The following is a 23,154-nucleotide window of genomic DNA, read 5'->3' as shown; positions in this document are numbered from 1 at the left end:
CACTGATATTTCTCCCAATTGCTCTATTTCAAAGAAACACCCTTTTTGGTTATATTTTACACAATTTATTTCTATCCTTAACCCTCCCATTTTAGACCTGTGATTAATAAGAGTGAACTTACAATGAATCAGGAAGCCTTTCATGAAACCATATAATAGAAACCTAAAAGCCTTATAACATACCACTGGCTCTTCTTCTTCATCATCATCCCTATTACCATCATGGTCACCACCACCACCATCATTACTTTGTGCTAGGTAGTGGGCTAATATCAATATTATTTCATTTGATCCTCACAACAATACTGGGACAGAGGTACTGACCATCCTTTGGTTCCTTTAGGCTGAAACTGAACAAAGGGAGACTGAGACACATTTCCTCTGAACAAGATAACATTTTATTAAGAGAGGCACTACCTACCAACAGAATGGGTCAATGGCTACCTCAGTCTGGCCAAAGACCCCAAGATAGGTATTCAGTACCTTTTTATAAGACTAGGATAAAGAGCAGAACAGGGTAGAAGAAAAAAAGATATAATCTGTTATAGGATTGGTCATGTAACTGAGGATAACATGACTGGTTACATAGCTAAGTTATGGGGAACAATGATTGGCTGAAAGTTGGGAATGAGGGACTAGCAATGACCCACTCCTCTCCAGTGACTAAGAAATGTTTACTGTTTGAATCAACCTGCAAGGTCAAAGATAGTGGGCCAAACTGCTTCGTACAGAAAGCCAGATATCCTTGAAGGACAGCTTGGTAAACGCACCAGACAAGACTCTCTGGTGTCCACCTGCAAGGAAAATCCCTTGAAGCAAAAATAGAACAATTGGATGTTAAACTTAACTTATTACATGCAAGCTGAAAATGATAGAGAATCAATTTAATCTTCTCAAGGCTTACCAGTTCCTTCCTATATCATTTCACCATAATTCTTGAAGGCCCTTCTTTCTGATTACCCCTCTTTTAGTTCTATCCTTTAGATTATCTCCATCAGAGACCTACTCTAAGGACTGTCAATAATTGCTAAGATAGTAGCCAGGCTATTTAAAGAACAAGATACAATAGACAGCTATTAGAGTTGATTTTTATTAATGATCCCACACTAACTCTTCTAGGCCTAACCTCTAGTATCATTTCTAAAAAAGTATCATCTTCCATCTCCTTGCCAAGAAATATAGTAGATTTGACTGGGAATTACAGATATGGCTATTCTGTTCCTAGCATGGAAAGAGATAGATGATAAATCCATAAAACTGAAGCTCACATTTGGCTTCATGGATAAGAAAATCTTCTGAATTATAACAGTCCTTTACTTTCTCTGGTCAGTACTGACTGACTCCAAAACAATTATAGTACAAAGAACAAGATTTCAAAACAATGTATTTTATTTTCCTCCATAGAAAGTAAAATCTTTCATTTTATCTTTAAAAAAAAAACAAAACTATTGTCTTCTTTGTTACAAAGGGGAAACACTTTAGTTACTTCCTGCCTGGAGAAAATATGAATTCTATAAAATCTGAAGCATGATGCCTAAATTTTTGTCCCTTTTCAGTAATATCAAAATTCCTTTTCATGCAACCTCCTCCCAAAATTCTTTTTGATATTATACTATATGGCTATAGCACATTTGTATATCAGATTCCCCGATTTAGAATTTTAAGATGCATGAATGAAGAGCACATAGTTTAATTAATTTTGGATCTCCCTCAGCAGGTAGTATCTTGCATAAAGTTTTGTTAAAAAATTGAAAGGAAAAAGCCCCCACAAAAGACACTGATTTCTAAGGTCCTTTTAATTAAAACATAAAATAGTAAAATCCAAACACCTACAAACAGAACAACAACAAAAATGACTACTGAGAGACCATAGACAATTAAAATGTAAACTTCCTAGTCTATCCAAGTTTAAGCACATTTCAAGCATCAAAATGAATTTATTCATTTTTTAAGCTTGTTTTCTGAGTGTTGTTCAATTGCAGGGGGTGCATGGAAAGAGGAACAAGAGCAGACAGGATAACTTGAGTAGTGAAGAGAGTACCAGGAATGACAGTGAAAAGGCAAGTGACAACCTCTACTATTTTACTTGATATGTGACCTATGGCAAAAAAACAAAAAACAAAAAACAAAAAACAAACAAACAAACAACTTTTTTGGATCTCAGTTTCTTTTATCTACAATATGAAGGTTTTAGAAGATCCTAGAATTTCAATTGGAAGAAAAATTAGATGCTATCAAGTCTAATATCTTCATTTTATAGATGAGGAAACTGAAACTGTAGAGATGTCAAATAGCTTGCTCAAAGTCAAACTGGTCACAATGAGGTGATTCAGGGCAACTCTAATAGACCTGTAATAGAGAAAGTCATCTGCATCCAGAAAAAGGACTGTGGGGACTAAATGTGGATCACAACATAGTATTTTTCATCCGCCTCCCCCTTTTAAAAATTGTTTGCTCTTTTTCCCCCTTTCTCATTTCCCCCCCTTTTTGATCTGATTTTTCTTGTGCAGCATGATAAATGTGGTAATGTGTTTAGAAGAATTGGACATATTTAAGCTATATTAAATTACTTGCTGTCCAGGGGAGAGAAAAAATTGGATCACAAGATTTTACAAGGGTGAATGTTAAAAATTATCTTTGCATGTATTTAAAAAAATAAAAAGCTATTATTATATATAAAAAAGTGGGATGTGAATGAATTAGTAATCTTTCCAAGGCACTGATATCTTGCATTGTCTACTTTTATGAGTTGTTAGGAAAATCAAATGAGAATAAACTATAAAAGTACTCTGCAATCACAGATAACTTATTTGTCTAACTCCATTCGGTATGAGAGTGCAATAAATCCAGGTAAAAGATAGATTCTACTTGTTTCAGAGCTATATTAGGGAGAAAACTCCAAATATCTCATTTCCAAAGACATTTCTTGCAAAAATAAATGAGGCAGATTTTGATCAGTTATCATTTGAATGTTAAAATAGAAATGTTTTCTGCAAAATGTAATTTTAGGAAAGACTATTTAAAATTAGGAATATTACTAAAATGGTACTTCTAAAGAGCAAAAATCAACAGAGAATGAGCTCATCTTGGTTCTCATTTAAGATGAATTAAATGAGACTCAATGACTAAAGGGACTTCATTATAAAGTAACTTTCATTTATAAAACAGTTGCAAGGTCTGTATTTCAAGATGAACAATGTACTGAATATGGATTCCATTGCTAAAAATATTAAAAATAATCCCAAAGTTTACCTTCCAAATTTAGCCACCATTTTGGCAAGAATTATTCTAAGGGTCCTCACTATAAAACTATATTTCAAATTCTAGTTAAAAAACATTAACAGAAGGATAAGTACCTAGCTCCTGATATCTGACATTTTTACATACATTAAATTCACTAACTTAATCATGAAAAATGTTTATCTAGTGCTCTATAACTAGCAAGAAAATGTTCTTATTACTATGTTCATAAAATCAAATTGAACACACTTACTTGCATTTCTTGAAGGATCCTTCAATCTATATATAAGCATATATGCATTTGTGGAGCTAGTAGGAAGACAAAAAAAAGTCAACTGTGACTGAACATTTTATTAAGTCAACAAATATTTATAGAAAATATCCTCTACTTGATGCTATTGACTTTTTAAAGATAGGTTCACACTTAAACTGCCCTGGAAATGAGTGAAACTTTCTTCTGATTGTAAGTATATATGGGAAGAGGAAATCTATGACTCTCTTGATAAGTCATTCTGTTATTCAATAAGCATGTTTCCCAAAGTTACTTATTGTAATTAAAGAGCTAGTTAAAGTTCATTAATTGTATTACAAAAGCAAAGGGAAAAACCCCACCCAAAAGCACAAATCTAGTTGATGATCTTTCAAGAATTAGAAAGTTACTAACCTGGCAAAGGCACTAGAATAATATCCTCGACTTCCTGAAGATCCGCCATGAGTCTTCTTAATGTCCTCTTGGGTTATCTGAAATGTTGTATCACAGTATTTTATTCTGCAAAATTTTTAGGTTGTCACTAAACAAATGAAACTGCTGAACCCTTTTAAAGATGAGCACACCAAAGGAAAAAGAAAAGGAAGACAGAGAGGAATACATACACAATTACAATAACCACTCACATCTATTAGAATTAAATATAGGACTATGTAAAAGCTTCAGGTGGTATCTAAATATAGTCAACAAATCAAAATTCTCATTAGCAGTCAATGCCTATCAATTAATTTTAGCACTAGATGATCAGGGAACAATTGTCAAAGGTTAGGTAAAGAGAAAAATAAAAGAATTTTAGCAGCTGTCAAAGGAGTAAAATTAAAATAGAAAAGAAAGAGCAGTTAATTACACTTAGTCTTTGATGTTTCACCCCCTCACTTTACCCCTGTCAGCTACCCTCAAGAACTTGCTTGCTTATGAACAGACATAAACTCAATTTCTCTTGTCAGGACAAAAGTCTTTAAGGGCTTGCTTACCCGACTAACATGCTGATCATTGAAGCTGTACCACTGCTCATCACTGAATGATTTTATGCACGCATAATAATGACCACCAGCTGCACTTCCTGAATGAACCATGACAGAAAAGAGTTCGTATAGCAAGGAATTCTAGAAGGCAAAAAAGTAACATGAAATGAGAAAATAAAAATCTCATTTACTATTATTCTACCTTCTTTAATAATATTTAGTAAAGCCACTAGGACATTCAGGCTATTATGCTATATGGGAGAAAAAAGGTGGTGAAAATAATATGAATCTGCAAATTGCTAGACAATTAGGAAAAAAACTTCTTCCATTCTAATCATAACACATATTAAAAAGCTACTGAGTACAAAACAATTCTATGTGTGGTCCAAAGCAAGTAAAAACTAATTAGAAGAATGTATACCATTGCCTAGAAAACAGATTCTTCTTTAATTCAGGACAGCCAGATGGTACAATAAATTGACTGCTAGGCCAAGAGTCAGGAAGATCTGAGTTCAAATCTGAAATATGGTTTTAAACATTTACTGTCTGACCCTGGGCAGGTCACTTAACCTTGTCTGCCTCAGTTTCCTCATCTGCAAAATGAACTGGAGAAGGAAGCAGCAAACCATCATTCTGGTATCTTTGCTAAGAAAACCTCAAGTGGGGTCACACAGAGTAAGACACTTAACAACATTACTATCCTAAAATCTCAATTACTGCCTCTAGAACAGGGAGATAGGTGGTATCATTTTATGAACACCTAGATTTAGATGTGATTATATTTGAGATTTTCACAACAATAATTTACCCAAAATTACTTTATATTCATTCCTAAGCAAAGTTAACTGCTACCTGGATCTTCTAATACTAAATCCACAGTTAAAAACCTTCTCATGACTATACAAGACTATTTTTATGATATTTTCTCAAATAAAAAAATTAAAGAGGAACAGACTAGATACCTTCCAGTTATAGTTAGAAACATAATTCTTAATCAAACAAGGATTAACGTAACTGCAAAATACACATTAACTTCAATTACAGGAATTGTAAAATTTGTGCACAAAATCAACACAATAAGGATAAAAAGGGAAATTGCTGATTAAGGGATAAATATCTTTCTATCAAGTATCTCAGAGAAAGATTTAATATTCAAGATATATAGGGAATAAATATATACTTTCAAGAACAGTTACTGAATGGATAAGTGGTTCAGAGAACATGAACTCTCAAAAGAAAAATTATAAACAGCTTTATGAAAGACTGATTCATTTTGCCATTGGTAAGAAAAATAAGCCCAAAGAAACCTGGATTACAAATCTCAACCAATAAATTGACAAAGAGGACAACAGATGAGCCTAGTCAATGTTGGTAGAGCTGTGGAAAACCAGGCACTACTAATGGAGATATGCAATAGTCTAACCATTCAAGACAAAAACATTTTTATGGTAATAGTAGCTAAGAATTGGAGAAAAAGCAGATGCCAACAGATTTTGGAATGGCTGAACAAAATTCTGGAAATGTAATGGTATTATAACACTACTGTATCTTAAACTATGAAGAAAATGAAGAATACAGGGCAAAAGGAAGACATACAAAACTAAAGCAAAAGAAGGGAAACAATATACACGACAACTTTTTTAAAAATAAGTTTTTATTGTTGCCTTCTATTTCTTATTTATCATGGTTATCTCAAGGATTTCTTCCCTTTCCCCTCCCAGAGAGCCATTTCAAATAACAAGAGCATTTTTTAGAAGAGGAAAAACAAAATCAGCAAAACCAACTGAAAAAGTTCAAAACATGTACAATATGTAACATCTGTGGATCTCCCACCTCCATATATCTGAGAGGATGCTCTCTCATATCCTTCCTTAGAATTCTGCTTGATCTTTATGCTTTTGTTATATTCACTTTTAATTTGTTTGCTGTGTTGTTGTTCTTTCCATTTACATTGCTGTAGTTATTGTTTATATGGTTTTCTTGACTCAGCTGACTTCACTCTGCATCAGTTCATAGAGATCTTCCCATACTTCTTTGTATTCATCACGCACATCACTTCTTACTGCACAGTCATGGTTCAATAGATTCAAGTATCACAATTTGTTCAGTCATTTCCCAATTGATAAGCATCTATTTTATTTCATATATTATTCTTTCCTATAACAAAAATTGCTGCTAAAAATGTTTGGTGTATATGAAGATTTTCTTCTTATTGTTGACTTCCCTGGAGTACAAACACAGTTATGGAGACTCTGGGGTTTAAAGGGTTTGAATATTTTGGTCAGTTTATTTGCATAATTTTAAAACGCTTCAAAAAATGGTCATACCTATTTCACAGCTCCACCAATATATTAGTGTGCCTTCCACAACTCCTCTAAAAATATTGCCATTTTTTATAAGAAACTTCAGAGTTACTTTGATTTGTATTTTTTTTACTAGTGATTTGGAGTACTCTTTCATGTGGTTGTGAATACTTTGCAATTCTTTTGGAACTGTTTACATTCTTTGACTACTTCTCTATTGGGGAATAACTATTAGTCATACGACTATGTGTGAGCACACATATGCGTGTGTGTGTGTGTGTGTGTGTGTGTGTGTGTATGCATACCACACCAACACATTTATAAATTGTTTAAGTCTATCTATCAAAATCTCATCAGAGAAATATGATACAAAGATTTTTTTTCCCCGTTTGACTACTTTCTTCTTTTGGATATATAAATATTATATGTTTTCAGTTTTAAGTAAACAAAGTTATTTATGGTTTTGTTTGTCTCTCTCTTGTTTGATTAAGAAGATAATTCCTACTTATAGCTGTGGGAAGTATATGAAAAGTATATTTCTAATTTTTTCATATATTCCCCAATGACTACTAAAAGTGGAAATAGAATTAAAATATGACCAAGCTTAGCCCCAAATAAAAGATAAGGAAAATATATCTTATCTTTCTCTGCAGAGCTAAGAGACTGTGGGTGTGAAGAACTGTATATTCTGCAAGATTCAACTGCTACGTTGGTTATGTTTTAGGGGCTGGGTTAGATAGGGATAGGGCGAAGGGAGGGATACATATATAGAAATGAAGAAGTAAAAACAAGACAATAAAAAAACTTAAAAGTTTTTACTTCCTTTAAAAAGTGTTTTCTCCTATAACTATGGGAGCACATAGAGATAAATGCTTCATAGAGAGTCCATGTTAGTACCTAATGCTGTTCAGGTATTACAAAAACTGGTGCTTAATAAAAACTTGTTAAATTGTGGGATATCAATCATTAAAGTCTCACTTTAGCATTTCTACTTCTTTCATATGGTATAAGCATCTCGTTAAAAAAAATGGAAATAAATACTACATAAAATAAGAGAAGTATTTTATTGTGTAAAGCGTTTAACATAAATCTAAGACAAATATTCAACAAATATTTATTAAGTTCCTCTTATGTATAAGGCTACCTTGTAAGTCAAAAATGATGGTAATGCCCTCAAAGATGTTCTAATGTAACAAGGGCCAAATATTCTTTACAAATGTAAATATGAAACAAATAAAAATGATAAAAGGCCATAGGGCCATAAATTGACAACTGGAAGAATCTTCAGAGATCATTTGTCATGAGATAAGGAGAAAGAGAGATCCAGATAAAGTGACTACAGCTGAAAATGTATACACTTCAAGTTTGAGAGACATAGAAGAGTGTTTTAGATAGGGGGAAGTAAGAGAAGAGAAAAAATTTAAATAAAAAAATCATCACTGCTGAAACACAGAAGCTATGAAGGAGAGCAGTATAAGAAATGTAGTAGTAAGGCAGGAATTATTCAGACAGAGAAAGTCCTTAAATAAAACTCCAAGGAATTTCTCAGTGAGGTAGCAGTGAGAGGTATCTCAGTGAGATAAGAGCAGTGAGCCAGGTGTCAGAAGAGTCAAGTTCACATATTAACTGTGTGATCCTGGCCAAGTCACTTTATTTCTACCTGCTTGAGCTTCCTTATCAGTAACATAAGGTGATATTAGCACTTACTTCCCAGAGTTATGAGATTCACATAGAGTTATTTTTCTAAAAAGCTCAGCAGAGTGTCTAACCTATAGAGGGCACTTAAAAAAAAAAAAAAAAAAAAAAAAAAAGACTTGTTTCTTTCCTCAGCATCACCTCCCCAAATTTTATGCAAGTTCTACCTAGAGTAAATGGAATGAGAGAGCATTTATTAAGTGCTCACTACATGCCAAGCATGGCACCATGCACTGGCAATACAGATGCAAAGAGGAAACATTATAGCCTTTAAGGAACTTGCTGCATAGTTGGTGGAAACAACATGTACAAGAGATCCCAGCTCCAGGCAGAATGGCAGCAGCACAAAGAACAGGAAGGTCTGGGGAGGAATAGCATGCACTACCTGCTAGGTGACAGGGCCTAGGAGCCAGGAGGCTGTCAGGGCCAGGCAGACACAAAAGTCTTCCTTTTCACTATAAGGACAAGAGCTGGAGACATGCAGCTCGTCCCATGCTGTCCTCTTCAAGAATTCCATCTCAATTTGGTGTTCACAGGAGGGAGTAAGGGCAAGGAGAGGGAGGCCATCACCCCCACAAACTCTTCACAGGATGCACAAGGAGGGCAAGATAGGCAAACAATATTATGAAATAGAATGGGGAAGGAACTGATAATAGAATAGACATGAGGGTAAAGAAAAGAATCAAAGTAGAGTTTGAGCTGGTATGAGGATGATGGCATTCTTACTAGCAGTAGCAGAAAGATGAGAAGTAGGTTGAGGGGAGGTGATATACTTTGTTCAGTTCCATTAAAAACACAAAGTTCTTCCCATGTGCAAGATACTCTAATAGGCACTCTGCATACAGAGATTAAAAATGATCATTCTTGCCTTATAATTATAATGAGGAAGCTATGACAAGGTCACAGTTAAACATAACATAAAGAAATGTATGCTGGGAGATTCAGACAATGTTTCTGGGGGGAAGGGGAGAGTATTGCTTTTTGGTGGTTGTTACTGTGGTTGCTTTGTGTCTTTCCCCTCACCTTAGGAAGACAAATCCTGTCGGTTGCACCAACCAGTATAAAAAAGCCAGTTTATGAAGGATTCAAACAACAATGGAGTCTAAATTAGAAGGAAAACAGAAAACTGGAGGGAAAATTTTATAACAAGCTTCTCATTTTTCAAATAAATAGGGAAATGAACCAAATAATATAAAAATAAAAGTCATTTCCCAATTGTTAAATGTTCAAAGGATATGAATAGGTAGTTTTGAGAAGAAATCAGAACTATCAATAGTTGCATGAAAAAATACTTTGTCTTTATTGATTAGAGAAATAGTAAATTAATACTACTCAACTACCATTACCTTATTTGTATAAAATTAGTTAGGAGTAACAGAAGAAAATGATAAATGTGGGAGGGGATATGGAAAAATAGTTATATTAAAATACTGTTGTTGAAGCTGTGAATTGGTCTGGGGAACAATTTAAAACTATGTCCAAAGAGTTCTAAAACTGAATGCCCTTTGACCCAGCAATACAACCATTAAGTCTATATCCTAAAGAAGATCAAAGGAAAGGGAAAAGACCTATTTGTACAAAAATACCTATAGCAGCATTTTTTTTTTTTTTTTTGGTCGTGGCAAAGAATTAGAAATTGAGGGAAAACTCATCAACTGGGCAATGGCTAAATAAACAGTGGTATATGATTATGGAATACAATTGTACCATAAGAAATGACAAGTAGGATAATTTCTGAAAAACTTGGGAAGAATTATACAATGATCCAAAACAATTCCAAAAAAACTATGATGGAAAATGCTCTTTACCTCCAGAGAGACAATGGATACTGAAGCATACTTTTTTCATTTTCTTTATATTTCTTGGGTTTTTGGTTTTTTTGGGTTTTTTTTTTTTTTTTGCAATATGGCTAATATGGAAATATGCTCTGTATAATTTCACAGTTAAAGTTGGAAATTATATTTATTGCTTGCCTTTTCAAAATTTCTAAAAAGGCAGCTAAAAATAAGTAAATAAAATGCATATACATTTAGAAGTCATCTATATGACAAATGAATCTACAGGAATTCATGAGAACACTCACAATTAAGGGATAAGATTTAGATGATGATCCATCAAAGAAACTGAGGAATGATCACAAAGGCAGAAGAATCAAGAAGTGGTATCTCAAAGACCCAGAACAGACTTGCATTAATTTAAGATGTGTATCTTATAACCCATACTAGATTAAAGGTTCATTCAGGAAAACAAGTCTGGGTATTCTCTCCTTTGTGTTCTTAGCTCTGAGCACAGAACTTTGCACATGTGTTTGAAGATTAAAAGGAACTATAGCACTTAAAATGGACAAAACAAATCTTTATGTGCAACTATGAATTACTCTTATGGGCATGATTTCTTCTATTTATTTGCCCTCGAAAAATCAGATATGGTATTTATTACAAAGCTAAACACAATGCAGAGATAAGAAGAGCTACCTGAGCTGCGAAAGACAATGTATAAGTATTACTTAATCGCCCCTTTCTCACTAATTATCCCCAAAGCTCTACTGGATTAAAAAACCTTACTTAATCTGACTGGGAAGTCTCTCCAGAGTGCTAGTCTTAAGGCTGTCAATATCATTGTCTCCTGGCAAAGTCATTTTATCTGGATACTTCTGTTCAACAGTTCAATACAGAGCAGAATATACTATTGAGGATGTTTCATAAGATATAACTAAGGTAGATATGATTTTCCTAAACCGATATGGGTTTTTGGTTTTTTTTTTAAAGATATAGCTATATTTTCTTGCTATTTGTGTGTGAATATATTAACTGACCAACGGTGCTCTCTTAAAGAAAGCTTAAAAGTATCATTTATGACAGCTACAATTTTTTTCTTTTAAGTATGAGTCTCCTTATATTACCAGATTGAAAGAAAATTGGTCTTCCTACTATTAGTGGGCACAGAAGCTTTGACCTGCTCCATTTTCCAACTTGGCTCACTTCCCTGCTTCCAGGGGTTGCCTGTATTGGCGCTGGATGTGGAGAAGACATCTGATTGACTCTGCCCTAACAGCAGCTTGGAACTCCTGAATTCAAGCTATCCACAAGGCTCAGCTGCCCTGGTGGCAGGGATTATAGGCATGCACCACCATGCCTAGAAGCTGCAGTAATTAGTTTCAGAGATTCCATTTTCAATTCAACATCACAGAGAAAAAGGTACCTTTTCAAGACCAGGTTTTGTGATCTTTTCAGTTCCACTATTACTTTCAAGGCAGATTCCTTCATCGACCCCATCATCATTTGAGAAATCGTTGCTCATCTGATCACTGTGACAACTGCCTTCATTTTCAGCTCCACTGTCGGTACAACTCTCAGTCTGAGGAGACTTCTTCATAACAAACAAAAGTCTTCTTAAAATTTATGAGCCACATGGAGTGATAATACATTCAATACAAATACATCCATTTGAAAAAATTAACATAATACAATTGTTGAGTATTTCAATTCATAAAATGTCAAATTAAACAAAACAAAGTTTCAAAATCTTTTAAAAAGAGAAAGTCTTGCCATTAAAACCCCAATTTTATAAATGATTACATGGAAAGATTTCTCCAGAGGGACACAACTTACAAATGAGGTGGCATATTTCCTGTAAGCAGGACGCTGACTAGTTGAAAAGGTTAAAATTAACCCCAAATCAAGAAAAAAATTAAAGATGAAAAAATACTAAACAACCAGGACTTTGACCTATTCAAAGAAACCACTATTGGGAATTGGAAAAAGACAAAGGCAGTATCACTATTTGCTACAAAAAGTTTAACCAAAAGGCAGCAAATACCAAATAGAAGAGGCTTAAAAATAAGAGTCCCCATATCATCTTAGTTGGCAAACATTATCTCTCTACCACTCAGAGTTTAGAAACAATGAATCAGAGTCATTTAAAAAATTCTGCAGGATGATTGTATAAGGTTATAAGTAATGCCCTATAAAAAATATCACTGTGAGATTTAAGTGAAGTATGACATTCCAAGAACACTCTAAAAATAAAATAAATGTATCTTTTTTTGATAATGACATTTTCATCATTAACAGCAGAACAACAATATTTGGGATTTAAAACTTTGAATTGTCAAGAACTACAATGAAGTAGTAGAAATGGCACCTAGGAAGACAAAGCCACAGCATCACAGCTTTAGGGCTGGATGCCATTTTGAAGGTAACTGAGTCCAAAACTCACTGGGTAAATAAACTGAGGCCTAAGTGCACACAGGTGGGTAAGTGGCCAAAGCCCTGCTTTAAATTCAAGTTTGTGACTGAGTCCAAAGCTGATACTTTCCCCACTGTACTATACAGGGACCGTCAACAATGCACACTAATCTAAACAAATAAACTTCATGCAAAGACTTAAGAGAATCTCTCAGCTGAGGAACCTGAGGGAGATTCAAAGGAGATATCAATAGCTGGTGTGATTTGGCTAACTCTTAAGGTTCTAGAGACTGTCAATTTCTCATGTCCACTTTCGAAAAGGCCAAACAGAATTTTCCCACAGAAAATGAGGATAGGCTTTAAATTTCTTCACTGCTTTTAAAAATTTTTGCAACATTCAGCCATCCTTTAAGTAAAAGAGTCTATCACAGTATGGGGAAATAGTCATTAAGGTCAATATGAAAGAAACTAAGAAAAATAGGTTCCCTTTAGTTCCCCTGGAATAAGTATGAGAAGAGCATACCAGACTAAGCACACAGGAAAAAAAAATCCATGCTGAAGATGTCACAATCTTGAAAATATCAAATGACTGCTTTACAATGTATCTTAGGAAGAGAAGATATAAGAAAAATGGGGAAATAAAACTAACCTACATATTAAGATCCCAAAAGAATCAATTCAGAGTACAAGGATAATCCATATACCTACTTTCTCATTTTCATAAAACTTTTCTGAGAAAAAGCTACATAGTGTATCAAAAATTATTTTTGACAGAAATATGAGAAGGCAACAGATAGATTTTCATAAACTATTATCTACAACAGACTATCCAGTTTATAACTGTCTTACTTTCACAAACCTTACGTATCTCATTAAATCTCACTGACTATTGGTTAAAAATGGTTGGTTAAAAAAATGCATTTGGCTTGGCAGAATAAAATACAGCCTTAATAGCTCTCTTCTAAGGAATTACTCACACATATCTTAAATTCATAGTATTTCTTGACAAATGTAACCACAGAGACAATTCTATTTGGCAACCATAAAACTAGGAAATAAAGAGATACTTGTTAAAAACACATGGCCTTTACTGTCATGGAGGATTCTCTACAGCTGATAAGACACTTCAGATCATTCTGTTTACAGATATTACTGTGCTGATTGCACCAAGCTCCAGAATACCACAGTGTCTCTTTAAGGAGACCCATAATTATTCTAACAGAATCCATATAGAGAAAAATTTAATGAATGAAAGATGCTATTTGATGTGAAGTTTGGATGGCCAGTCAACTGAAGTGGCATATAAATACATTTATTTCATACAAGCATTATGAATAGATTATGAGTTGGGTCCAGAATTGAATAAAAGAAAATAGATAAGTTGTATTTAGGAAATTGCAGTCCTTTTAATCATCCCAATTAGCTCCCTGTAACATAGACCCATACTACCAACATAAATGTTCTCTTTGGGAGAATTAAATTCTTCATGGCTTTGAATCTTAAGAACACTGAAATACTCAAGTTATAATTAACTTAAAGAACAGAGAGACTGCCATGGAGCTAAAAGACATCAACATGTTCCAAGGGATGATTTATCCTAACAATGCAGTATAAGGAAGAGCAACAAGGAAGCATAGGATTGGCAAAGAAAGGCCAATTACAGGATGGCAGAAAGCAGCTCAGATATACCTTCACAAGTCCAGAAAAGGGCTGTTGGCATGTGAGATGGATCTTCTGGAGGGCTGGAAGAATCCACACAAGCACTGCATGGATCGACCTATTTTAGGTCATCTTTGGGCTAAGATCAAGTGTAATTTTTTGTTCTAGAAAACAATATCTATATACTCAGAGAAGCTGCATTGCACCTGCAATTTTATGGATTTTTATTTACTTAAATCAAGTCCTTATAGGGAATGCAAATAAACCAACCAACATTTATAATCTACCAAAAATCTCCAGTAATTAAAAAGCAATCATTTCAGTCTGAATAGAATCAGGTTCTCAAAAGGAAACAGAGGAGAGTTGCAAGTGAAAAAAATATTAATAAATTCCAATGAAGTTTGCATTTTAAAGTAGTGAAGTAGACAATGTGTTTTTGCTTTTGACAAACCTTTCCTAACTTGTGCATAAGCTGAAATTCCAGGAAAGAATCCTTTAGACATTCCCAATACTACCCAAATAAATCTGAGGCAACCACAAAGAACAAAGTCCCTTAAAATACACTGGTCTCCCCCGAGGTTGTAAATTAGGGGCAGAAGAGAAGGGAAAGGATACACACATTGCTTTAAACAGAAATGGGGGCCACTAAAGTATTTGTAATGATTTAACCTGATGTGAACTATACTTGGGGGTGTTGCAGGCCACAATGCAGACTGTGTATTTGACAATTCTGCTCCCTAGACATTTGTGAGCTAACTTTATCCTGGATAATTTAGTAGCTATCCAACTAGGAATACAAACTCCTTGAGGGCAAAGCCTAGATCAGGGGTCCTCAAACTTTTTAAAGAGGGGGCCAGTTCACTGTCCCTCAGACTGTTGGAGGGCTGGACTATAGTAAAAATAAAGACTTTATTTTGTGGGCCTTTAAATAAAGAAACTTCATAGCCCTGGATGAGGGGGATAAATGTCCTCAGCTGCTGCATCTGGCCCGCAGGCCATAGTTTAAGGACCCCCTGGCCTAGATTATCAATTTTTGCATTGAGATTCCCAGCACTTAGCATAGTGTCTCATACCATAATTGCCATTCAACAAAAGCTCATTCATTTTATTTACCAATAACCTAACTAGAGAACTCCAAACTGACAGTTTATTTTACTTTCAAAAACATATTAATTTAAATTACAAACTGTTCACTATTTAGGGTGAGCAGAAAAACCTCTCATAAAGTTAAATATTCTCTGCAGCTCTTACTAAAACAAAAATTAAAGGGAAGCAAAGAATGTCCATCAAAGGATTAAGTTCTGTGGTAATAACTGGCATACTCTCATGCCTAGGTTGCTCACATATATAGAGGAACTTAAAAAACATGTCAAATTTAAAACAGAACATTGCAAAAAAAAAAAAAAATTATATTTACCTCATCTTCAACATCAATAAATGTACTCATATCTAGCTCTTCTGGGAAAGTCATCCGGTCATTTAATTTAATCCTGTGCATGGTGGTGTAATCAAAGTCAAACCTTTTCAACTGGAGAGTCAGCAGATATGGGAAATGCAAAAAACGAAGGCCCTAAAAAGAAACCACTATTGAATATGAAATGTTATTTCAAGTAACCAATATGATCAAATTGAACAAGTGGCATTTACCTTCCGTGCATCACACTTCTTTTTACACTGCTCACAAAAGTACTGGTTGGGGCCATCCAGGATTTCTGGCTGTATAAATGCTTGTAATGCTTCTTCCTAGTGAAAGAAATATATTCTTTTACAGTTGTTACTTTAAAGAAATATGTTAATGACTAGGGCCTGAACAGACATCACAATTATACTAAAGATTATGAAAAGAAGAATGGCCAGAAACCTGAGAGGTACAAAGAAAATTATTAGGAAATAGTAAGAAAACTCAACTTTTCTCCCTAGAAATAAGTGGTCACGGACTGAGCTAGCTTCATATTTCATTCAGCATCAGAAATATCCACAAAGCCTCACCTGCTTTCCCATTTTTTTTTTTTAAAGCCCCTGTTATTTTGCACATCACAGTCATTTCTCTGGGATCAATTTTTGTATAATCCATCATGCAACATATTTTACTAACTTACCAATTGTAGTCTTCATTCTCTCCATCTTTTAAGATGGGTTTTAGCTTTCTAAAACACTAATCACTTTTTCAGTATTACATCTTATACACAATAAATTCAGAAGAAAAGGAGGTGTTTGGCTATATTTTATACATATATGTATGCATGTTTATGTATACATTTAGACAAACAGCTACACATTCATTTCCCCACACCATCTCATACTTCTTGGGATGGTATTAGTATTTCAAAATGGGATATAATTAAATACCTCTTAGTGATGCAATGAGAAAATCCAATTATAGACTTTCAATACTAAAACCAGACCTTTTGTCCATAATCATATACACTAGTAAAAACTAAAATATCAAGTTGTATCCTGTTCTTAATGCATATTTAAAACTTATTGCAAGACTGTTTCTTAGTCAACAGAAGTAACAAGTTTTCTTTTCTCAATTTTGCGTCCTTAAGAAAAAAGCAGACTACTTTTGAATTAGTTCTCCACATTAATAATTTTTCCAGGTTTCTAAAAGACACAGCTCATTTAACATAAAAAGTGGGCTTAACTTCAAAATTTCTGCCTGGCAGAGCTAACAAGAGTTGAAGAAATATTTTATCTAATCTAATCTCAAATCTTATCTGTTCCCCTGTAGTATTAAAGCAGAAATATGAATGGACAAATGCATATTAGTAAGATATCAATTTAAAGAAACTAATTCTAATACACACATGTTATCTTCAAAGTATCTTCAAAGTAATTTCTCTTAGTATGGAAAAAATTGTTCCTCAAAAGCAGAATAAAAGGGGATGTGGTCTGGCAAATAGACTCACCAATTGCAAAATGGCTGGCACACAGCTTATAAGATTACTATCTAAATGTTGTTTGATGAATCCCACTTTGGGAAGAGATCAAGGATATGAGAAGGTATTCAAAAGGCCTCCAAATTCATCCCTTCTCCCTCCATTTCTTTCTCAGAACACAGGGAAGCACTAAGAACAAATAACAAAACACATATTTCCAAGTTTTTTTTGTTTTTCCAGACCTTGCTTTCTCTCCATAATCAAGAGTTCTACTTAGAGTCTTAGGAGATTTTTTCAAATTATCTCCCCTACAGCATTTTTCAAGATTGAAAAGGGGAAAAAAAGGCCAAATTCTATATAAAAGATTAAAGAAGGAAAATTAGTTATCACTTAAATAAAGAAGAAACTTTCCAGATAATTTACAAATAAGGAGTTTTGGGAAAAAATCAGTCTTTCAATAGAGTTTACTGTTGCTCTGCTGACAACTATTTATCAACTGCATAAGGTATCAAATTATTGCTTTCAAAACAGAGTAACAAAAATCTGAATATGTAAAATACATGCATTTTTCTAAAAGTTTTTGCATTTGAAGACTGCTCAATAGCAAGTCTGATATACTAGAAATAGATTCAGAGGTGCTTAACTTGTCTGAAATACAAGGCATTTGCCACTGGATTCTTCAAATCGTGCCTAAATTTCTTCTTAGCTATTATAAACTATAAACATCATTGAGAGCATAAAAGTCATAATGGCTAATAATGGTACAGTAGTTCATGCTATTTTAGGTTACCATAAAATATACTACAGGCACTCATTCAACCTCTGTAAATTACCTATACTACATATTCTCTAACAAATATTAAGTTTAAACCAGAAACTTCTGGAAACAAGTAAAACCATTTAGAAACTAGTCACACAAAATATTGTAAAAGTTTGTATTCATTCACTCATCCAATCAACAAATAAATGATGAAAATAATGGACAAAAGTGGTAATGCAAATTCATGTAGATTTAGTGTGATGTGCAAGTCAACAAAGGACCATACCAGGATATAGTTTATGTATTAAAATAAAAGTGATGTCCCTATGGACTGTCAAATACTGAATGAAATATTATGAACAATGTTTCACTATTATCATTAAGGATTTCACTGCTTACCAAAGGCTTAGAGAAATAATTGCTTTCTTCTGATTTCTTTAACTTTACATATTTATTTGTACTTATAAAATTCACAAAAATCATGTATTAAGCTTCTGACAAAGTTTTACATCTATACACTTTCCTTTTTTTTTTTTTTTTTGGGGGGGGGGGAAGGCAGAAAAGTTAGCATTTTCCCTTTGTGTTTATAGAATGAATCAAGAAAACCAGCACCTTTTTGGAACTGGATACTCTCAAAGCCTAGTCAAAGATTAGGGGAGAAATGTAAAAATTAGAATCTCCATACTTTTTTACCTATAGAAAAGAGAGCATTGGCTGGCTCTATTTTATAGGGGGAAAAACAAAGATCCAACTACAGATAATATTATCTCTAAATATTAGTGTCCTACATATTTACTGTTATTCAATGTGCAGGGCAAATATTTCATTTCATTCCTCTTATTCAACATACTTGAAATTATCATTTTATTTTTTGACAGAAAAAATATAATAGCAACAAATCTATATGGATGATGGATAATTTTTCCAATAAAAAGCAGAATTCAACATTAATTATTTTGCTAGCTGGTCTTGGGACAAATTATGATTTTACATCAAATCTCATATTCTCATAACATACAGTATATGTATATGTGTGTGAGAGATCTTTGAATATCCTTTTTCTAATTAAAATTTTTTTAACTAGCAAATTTATTAAATACCAATTATGTATCAAGCATTATGCTAGGTACTAGGGACAGAAAGGAAAAAAAATAAACAGTTCCTGCCCTAAAGGTGCTTCTATTTTATAAAAGAGAATAGCACATACACATATAATTACATGAAAATAAATACAATCTTATTTTAGGGAAGAGGTACTATAGCTGAGGGAAACAGGAATTACCATGTAAGATATGACATGTCAATTGAGCTCTTGAGGGAACATGTAATTATAAAGAGGGAGGTAACACAAAGGAGAGCATTCAAAATACACAGATTTTGTTTCCAGTTTCATCTGCTGAGTCATCTACTTTCTTCACTGATGAGCAGTAAAAAGTATGTTTTTACAAGGAAACTAGTACAAAGTCAGATTATTTTAAATATCTATGAATTTAAATGATGATAGATTCAGGGGTCCTCAAACTTTTTAAATAGGGGGCCAGTTCACTGGCCCTCAGACTTTGGAGGGCCAAACTACAGTAAAAACAAAAACTTTTGTTTTGTGGGCCTTTAAATAAAGAAACTTCATAGCCCTGGGTGAAGAGGATAATCGTCCTCAGCTGCCGCATCTGGCCCGCGGGTCATAGTTTGAGGACCTCTGATATAGATCATATTTGACTAAGATGATAAAGGAACATGGATAACATATAATAAAACAAATGTACCAAATTCCAGTAAGGAATTCCATCCAGGAAACTAAGATTGCAAATTTAAATTGGAGGCAGAATTATTTTTGATAATTTAAAGAATTGCATAATACTCTGCAAAGTCCCTCTATGTACATTTAAGAAGTTGAATTCTTAAATGTGCATAATACTGGAAAAGTACACAATGGCAAGCAGTGATATAGCCCTAACTTTGAACACTATGTAATGACAACTCATGCTGATTCAAAACACTAAACATCTAGTTTCAAACTTCATAAAACAATGGGAAATCACTTACCTCTAACTAGAGTTCTTTGAAGGTAGTATCCTCCTTAGAACCCCTATCTTGGGTAGTTTCGCCTGCTGCAATTTCCCTCAGGAGATACTAGCAAAGTCTAATAAGTTTTAGGTTCCCTTCCGCAAGCCCTATTAGCGCATGTGTGTAAACCTGCTTACATACTGCTTCATAGCTGTGATGTCCAATTCCAATGAACTACCACCACCACTGCCACATTACTATCACCACTACCACTAACACCACTGCCACACTACTACCACCATTACCATAACCACCATCACCACTACTATCTGTGGATCAATGGAGGATACTACCTTCAGAGAATTCCACTTAGAAACAGGCGATTTTTCTCTTCTCCAAAAGCAAGTATCCTCCATATCTCTCCACTGTTGAAATCTACAGAGCTAGATGAATATCTACTAAGAAGGCAAACAAACAGGATAACCAACTGATAAAACCAAAAGACTTAGCCAAGTTATCTTACTTATCAACATAAAGACCAACTGGGTAAATGTTCAAAATCAAAATGGTAAGATGATTTTTAACAAATTTCAATAAATCTAAAATAAAAGGGAACATGAAAAACTGTTTCATAAAAACCAGAAAGATATTTAGTAGGGAAACTGGAGAAAATGATCTGGATTGCTTGCTTTGTACCATTTGCAATTACCTTCCACACTGTGGCTTATTTTTACTAGGAAAATCCTAATAAAAACAACAACATAAAGCATACATCTCTGAAGTTCTTCACTGTGTGTATGTGTGTATGTATCTATCTATCTATCTATTAGAACACAAGCTTGCTGAAATGGCTAAAAAAAAAACAAATATCAATTAATGCAAGAGTTTCAAATAGCAGTTTCCACAGTGCCCAGACTACTCTTCTACTTGTAAATCAAGTGTTAAATAGGGTCAGGTCTCCCCTCAACTCCTTATTCCAGAATCATAGTTCCTAACTTCCTACTAACTCACATTCTGGCACCCACAGATGGGTAATCAGCAGTGGAATTAACTGTAAACTTTGCCTTGTACCTTACTTAAAAAGTAACCTGGACTAAGGAAGACCAGGGAATAGCACTGGATTGGCAGTCCTGGAACTGTCAGTTTCATCTGTAAAAGCATATTTGGGGAGGATACCGATCTTATTCTCAAACCAAAAGCAACCACAGAACAAAGAACTCTCAAACCAACATCCTTACAGGTGATCTGAAGGTTCAGGTACAAAACTCTGGCTGAAGGCTATAAAATAAAATCTGTGCTAGGTTTGAATTCTACGTGAAGGTGGGATGCAAAAGATTCTCATTCCCCATATATGTACTAGGAATATTTATTTCTCAGGCTATAAGCAAGAACTAAGATAAAGAGTAAGAGTATGTGTGTGTGTGTGTATAAAAAAAAAATATATATATATATATATATATATGCAACTACCATTGATCACATTGATCTCTTTATGGTTTGTATCACACATTCTGGTAATTATATGCAGTTTTTTCCTTGTTATTTTTCACCTATAGCTTTATAATGCCACTGGGGATACGAGAGATTCTATGACTTCTGTGTGTCCCTCAGCACCATAAAACTAGGTACTTAGGTGCTCAATAAATACTAGAAATATATGGTGAATGTACTTAATGAATAACAATGTCATGTAAATCTTTAAGACATTAGTCCTATTCCAGAAATCACTGCTTCTTTTTTTGCATATTATATTTTACTTGGAAATTCAAGTTTGTGCTTTCAAATGATACTTTTTTAAAAGAAAGATTTATTTCATATCTTCCCAATACATTTAAGTGAAAGGGGAATCCCTATAATAACAATAAATTTAAAGTAACATTGAACTAAAGATGAACCATATATTTAGCTTTCCTTTCTGAATAAGTATAATTTTACTAAAACCACTTCAAGGAAAACTTGCTAAATTTTTAAAAAACATATTCTTTAATAAATATACTTATGTCAGGATAATCTCCAAATTAAAGCTGGTCTTGTAGCCTGAAATAACAGAAATTATTTACAGAGCGGAATACCACTCGAAAGCAGGCTACTATCAAATACAGATGATGATTTTGACACAAAAACATAAGTCACAACTAATTTTCTCAGTGAACTTACAAATAAGTAATATCTGTGAAAATTTCTAAAAGGGATAAGTAAATCCTCAAACCTCCTTGCAGTGTATCTTGCCTCCTTAACAATTGTTCCTCTCTTGCCTCCCAAATTTAACTACTCTATTCCTTCTTTAGAACTTTACTTTGGAAGAAATAGCAAAAACCAATAGGTTAAGAAAAATTAAGTAGTTATTTGATACAGATAGACACAAGAATTAGGTGTAGAACTCCCAAATTGGAAAATTAGCACCTGATTATCAAGCTGATGAGAACTTTGCCTTTAAGAAAGAAAATCAAGTATATGATCACATTTTCCATTTTTGTACATGTATAATCTGTGGTTTTAAATTTAAATTAAGTTTCAAAAAGAGAGAATATATTTTCTGAAAATTTAGCCAGTTTCTACAAGAAAAAAAATGTTCAATTTCCAATTTTCTAAGTCCTACTCCCCACCTCCCCCTGAAAAAATAGAAAGGGCGCATCAAAAAAGCACTTATAAACTGGATAACTAAAATAAGAAATAACAATAAAACCAATCTAATCTCCTACTGGAAAGAATAAAACCCTTAGCCATGATGCAGTACATTGGCATTTTTTTTCCTTTATATACATGCACTATTAGGACTCAGTGAAGGGTCAAAAATCTTTTAGATCTTGCTAGCTTAAGTGCAGAATGACTAACAACCCAAGAGGGAGGATCTAGGATGATACTTACCTTAAAATAAATTATACCACTGTGCTATTATGTATTCTGTGTATGGATACACAAGCAGTCAGCTGAAAGGTACACACCACACTAGCAAATGCCTGGCTGGCACCATAAGGTCGGATGACCAATGGAATGTCAAGATATGTGTCGATTCTCCAGCCCTCATAACCACATTCCAGACATCTCACGTAGTCCTTCAGCTTTCCTTGATACAGTTCATTTATAAGATCGGCCTAAAAGAAGAATATTTTTATCTTTAAAACAAAAATTATTATAACAATATCTGATTATTGCTTCCAAGAGCACTTCCAATTTTGTTAATAAAAATAAAG

General features: G+C 33.8%; 1 protein-coding gene across 3 annotated transcripts in view; it reads right to left on the bottom strand.

Annotated features, from left to right (window-relative positions):
• The window catches only part of USP47 (ubiquitin specific peptidase 47), a 95,359-nt gene that overhangs the window by 19,838 nt on the left and 52,367 nt on the right, over window positions 1-23,154 (bottom strand). For 2 of the 3 annotated variants that reach the window (XM_031944164.1, XM_031944165.1), the window contains 7 exons: window positions 22,906-23,055; window positions 15,965-16,060; window positions 15,735-15,887; window positions 11,673-11,840; window positions 4,483-4,614; window positions 3,905-3,981; window positions 3,494-3,549 (listed from right to left, as the gene is read on the bottom strand). In XM_031944164.1, coding sequence (XP_031800024.1) covers window positions 3,494-3,549; window positions 3,905-3,981; window positions 4,483-4,614; window positions 11,673-11,840; window positions 15,735-15,887; window positions 15,965-16,060; window positions 22,906-23,055 — 832 coding nt within the window. The remainder of the gene's footprint in view (window positions 1-3,493; window positions 3,550-3,904; window positions 3,982-4,482; window positions 4,615-11,672; window positions 11,841-15,734; window positions 15,888-15,964; window positions 16,061-22,905; window positions 23,056-23,154) is intronic. The other variant, XM_031944166.1, reaches the window with a different exon arrangement.

This window comes from Sarcophilus harrisii, chromosome 6 (genome assembly GCF_902635505.1).
Source record: "Sarcophilus harrisii chromosome 6, mSarHar1.11, whole genome shotgun sequence".
Lineage (NCBI taxonomy): Eukaryota > Metazoa > Chordata > Mammalia > Dasyuromorphia > Dasyuridae > Sarcophilus > Sarcophilus harrisii.
The sequence above is the reverse complement of the archived record's forward strand: the minus strand, read 5'-3'. Positions and strand labels throughout refer to the sequence as shown.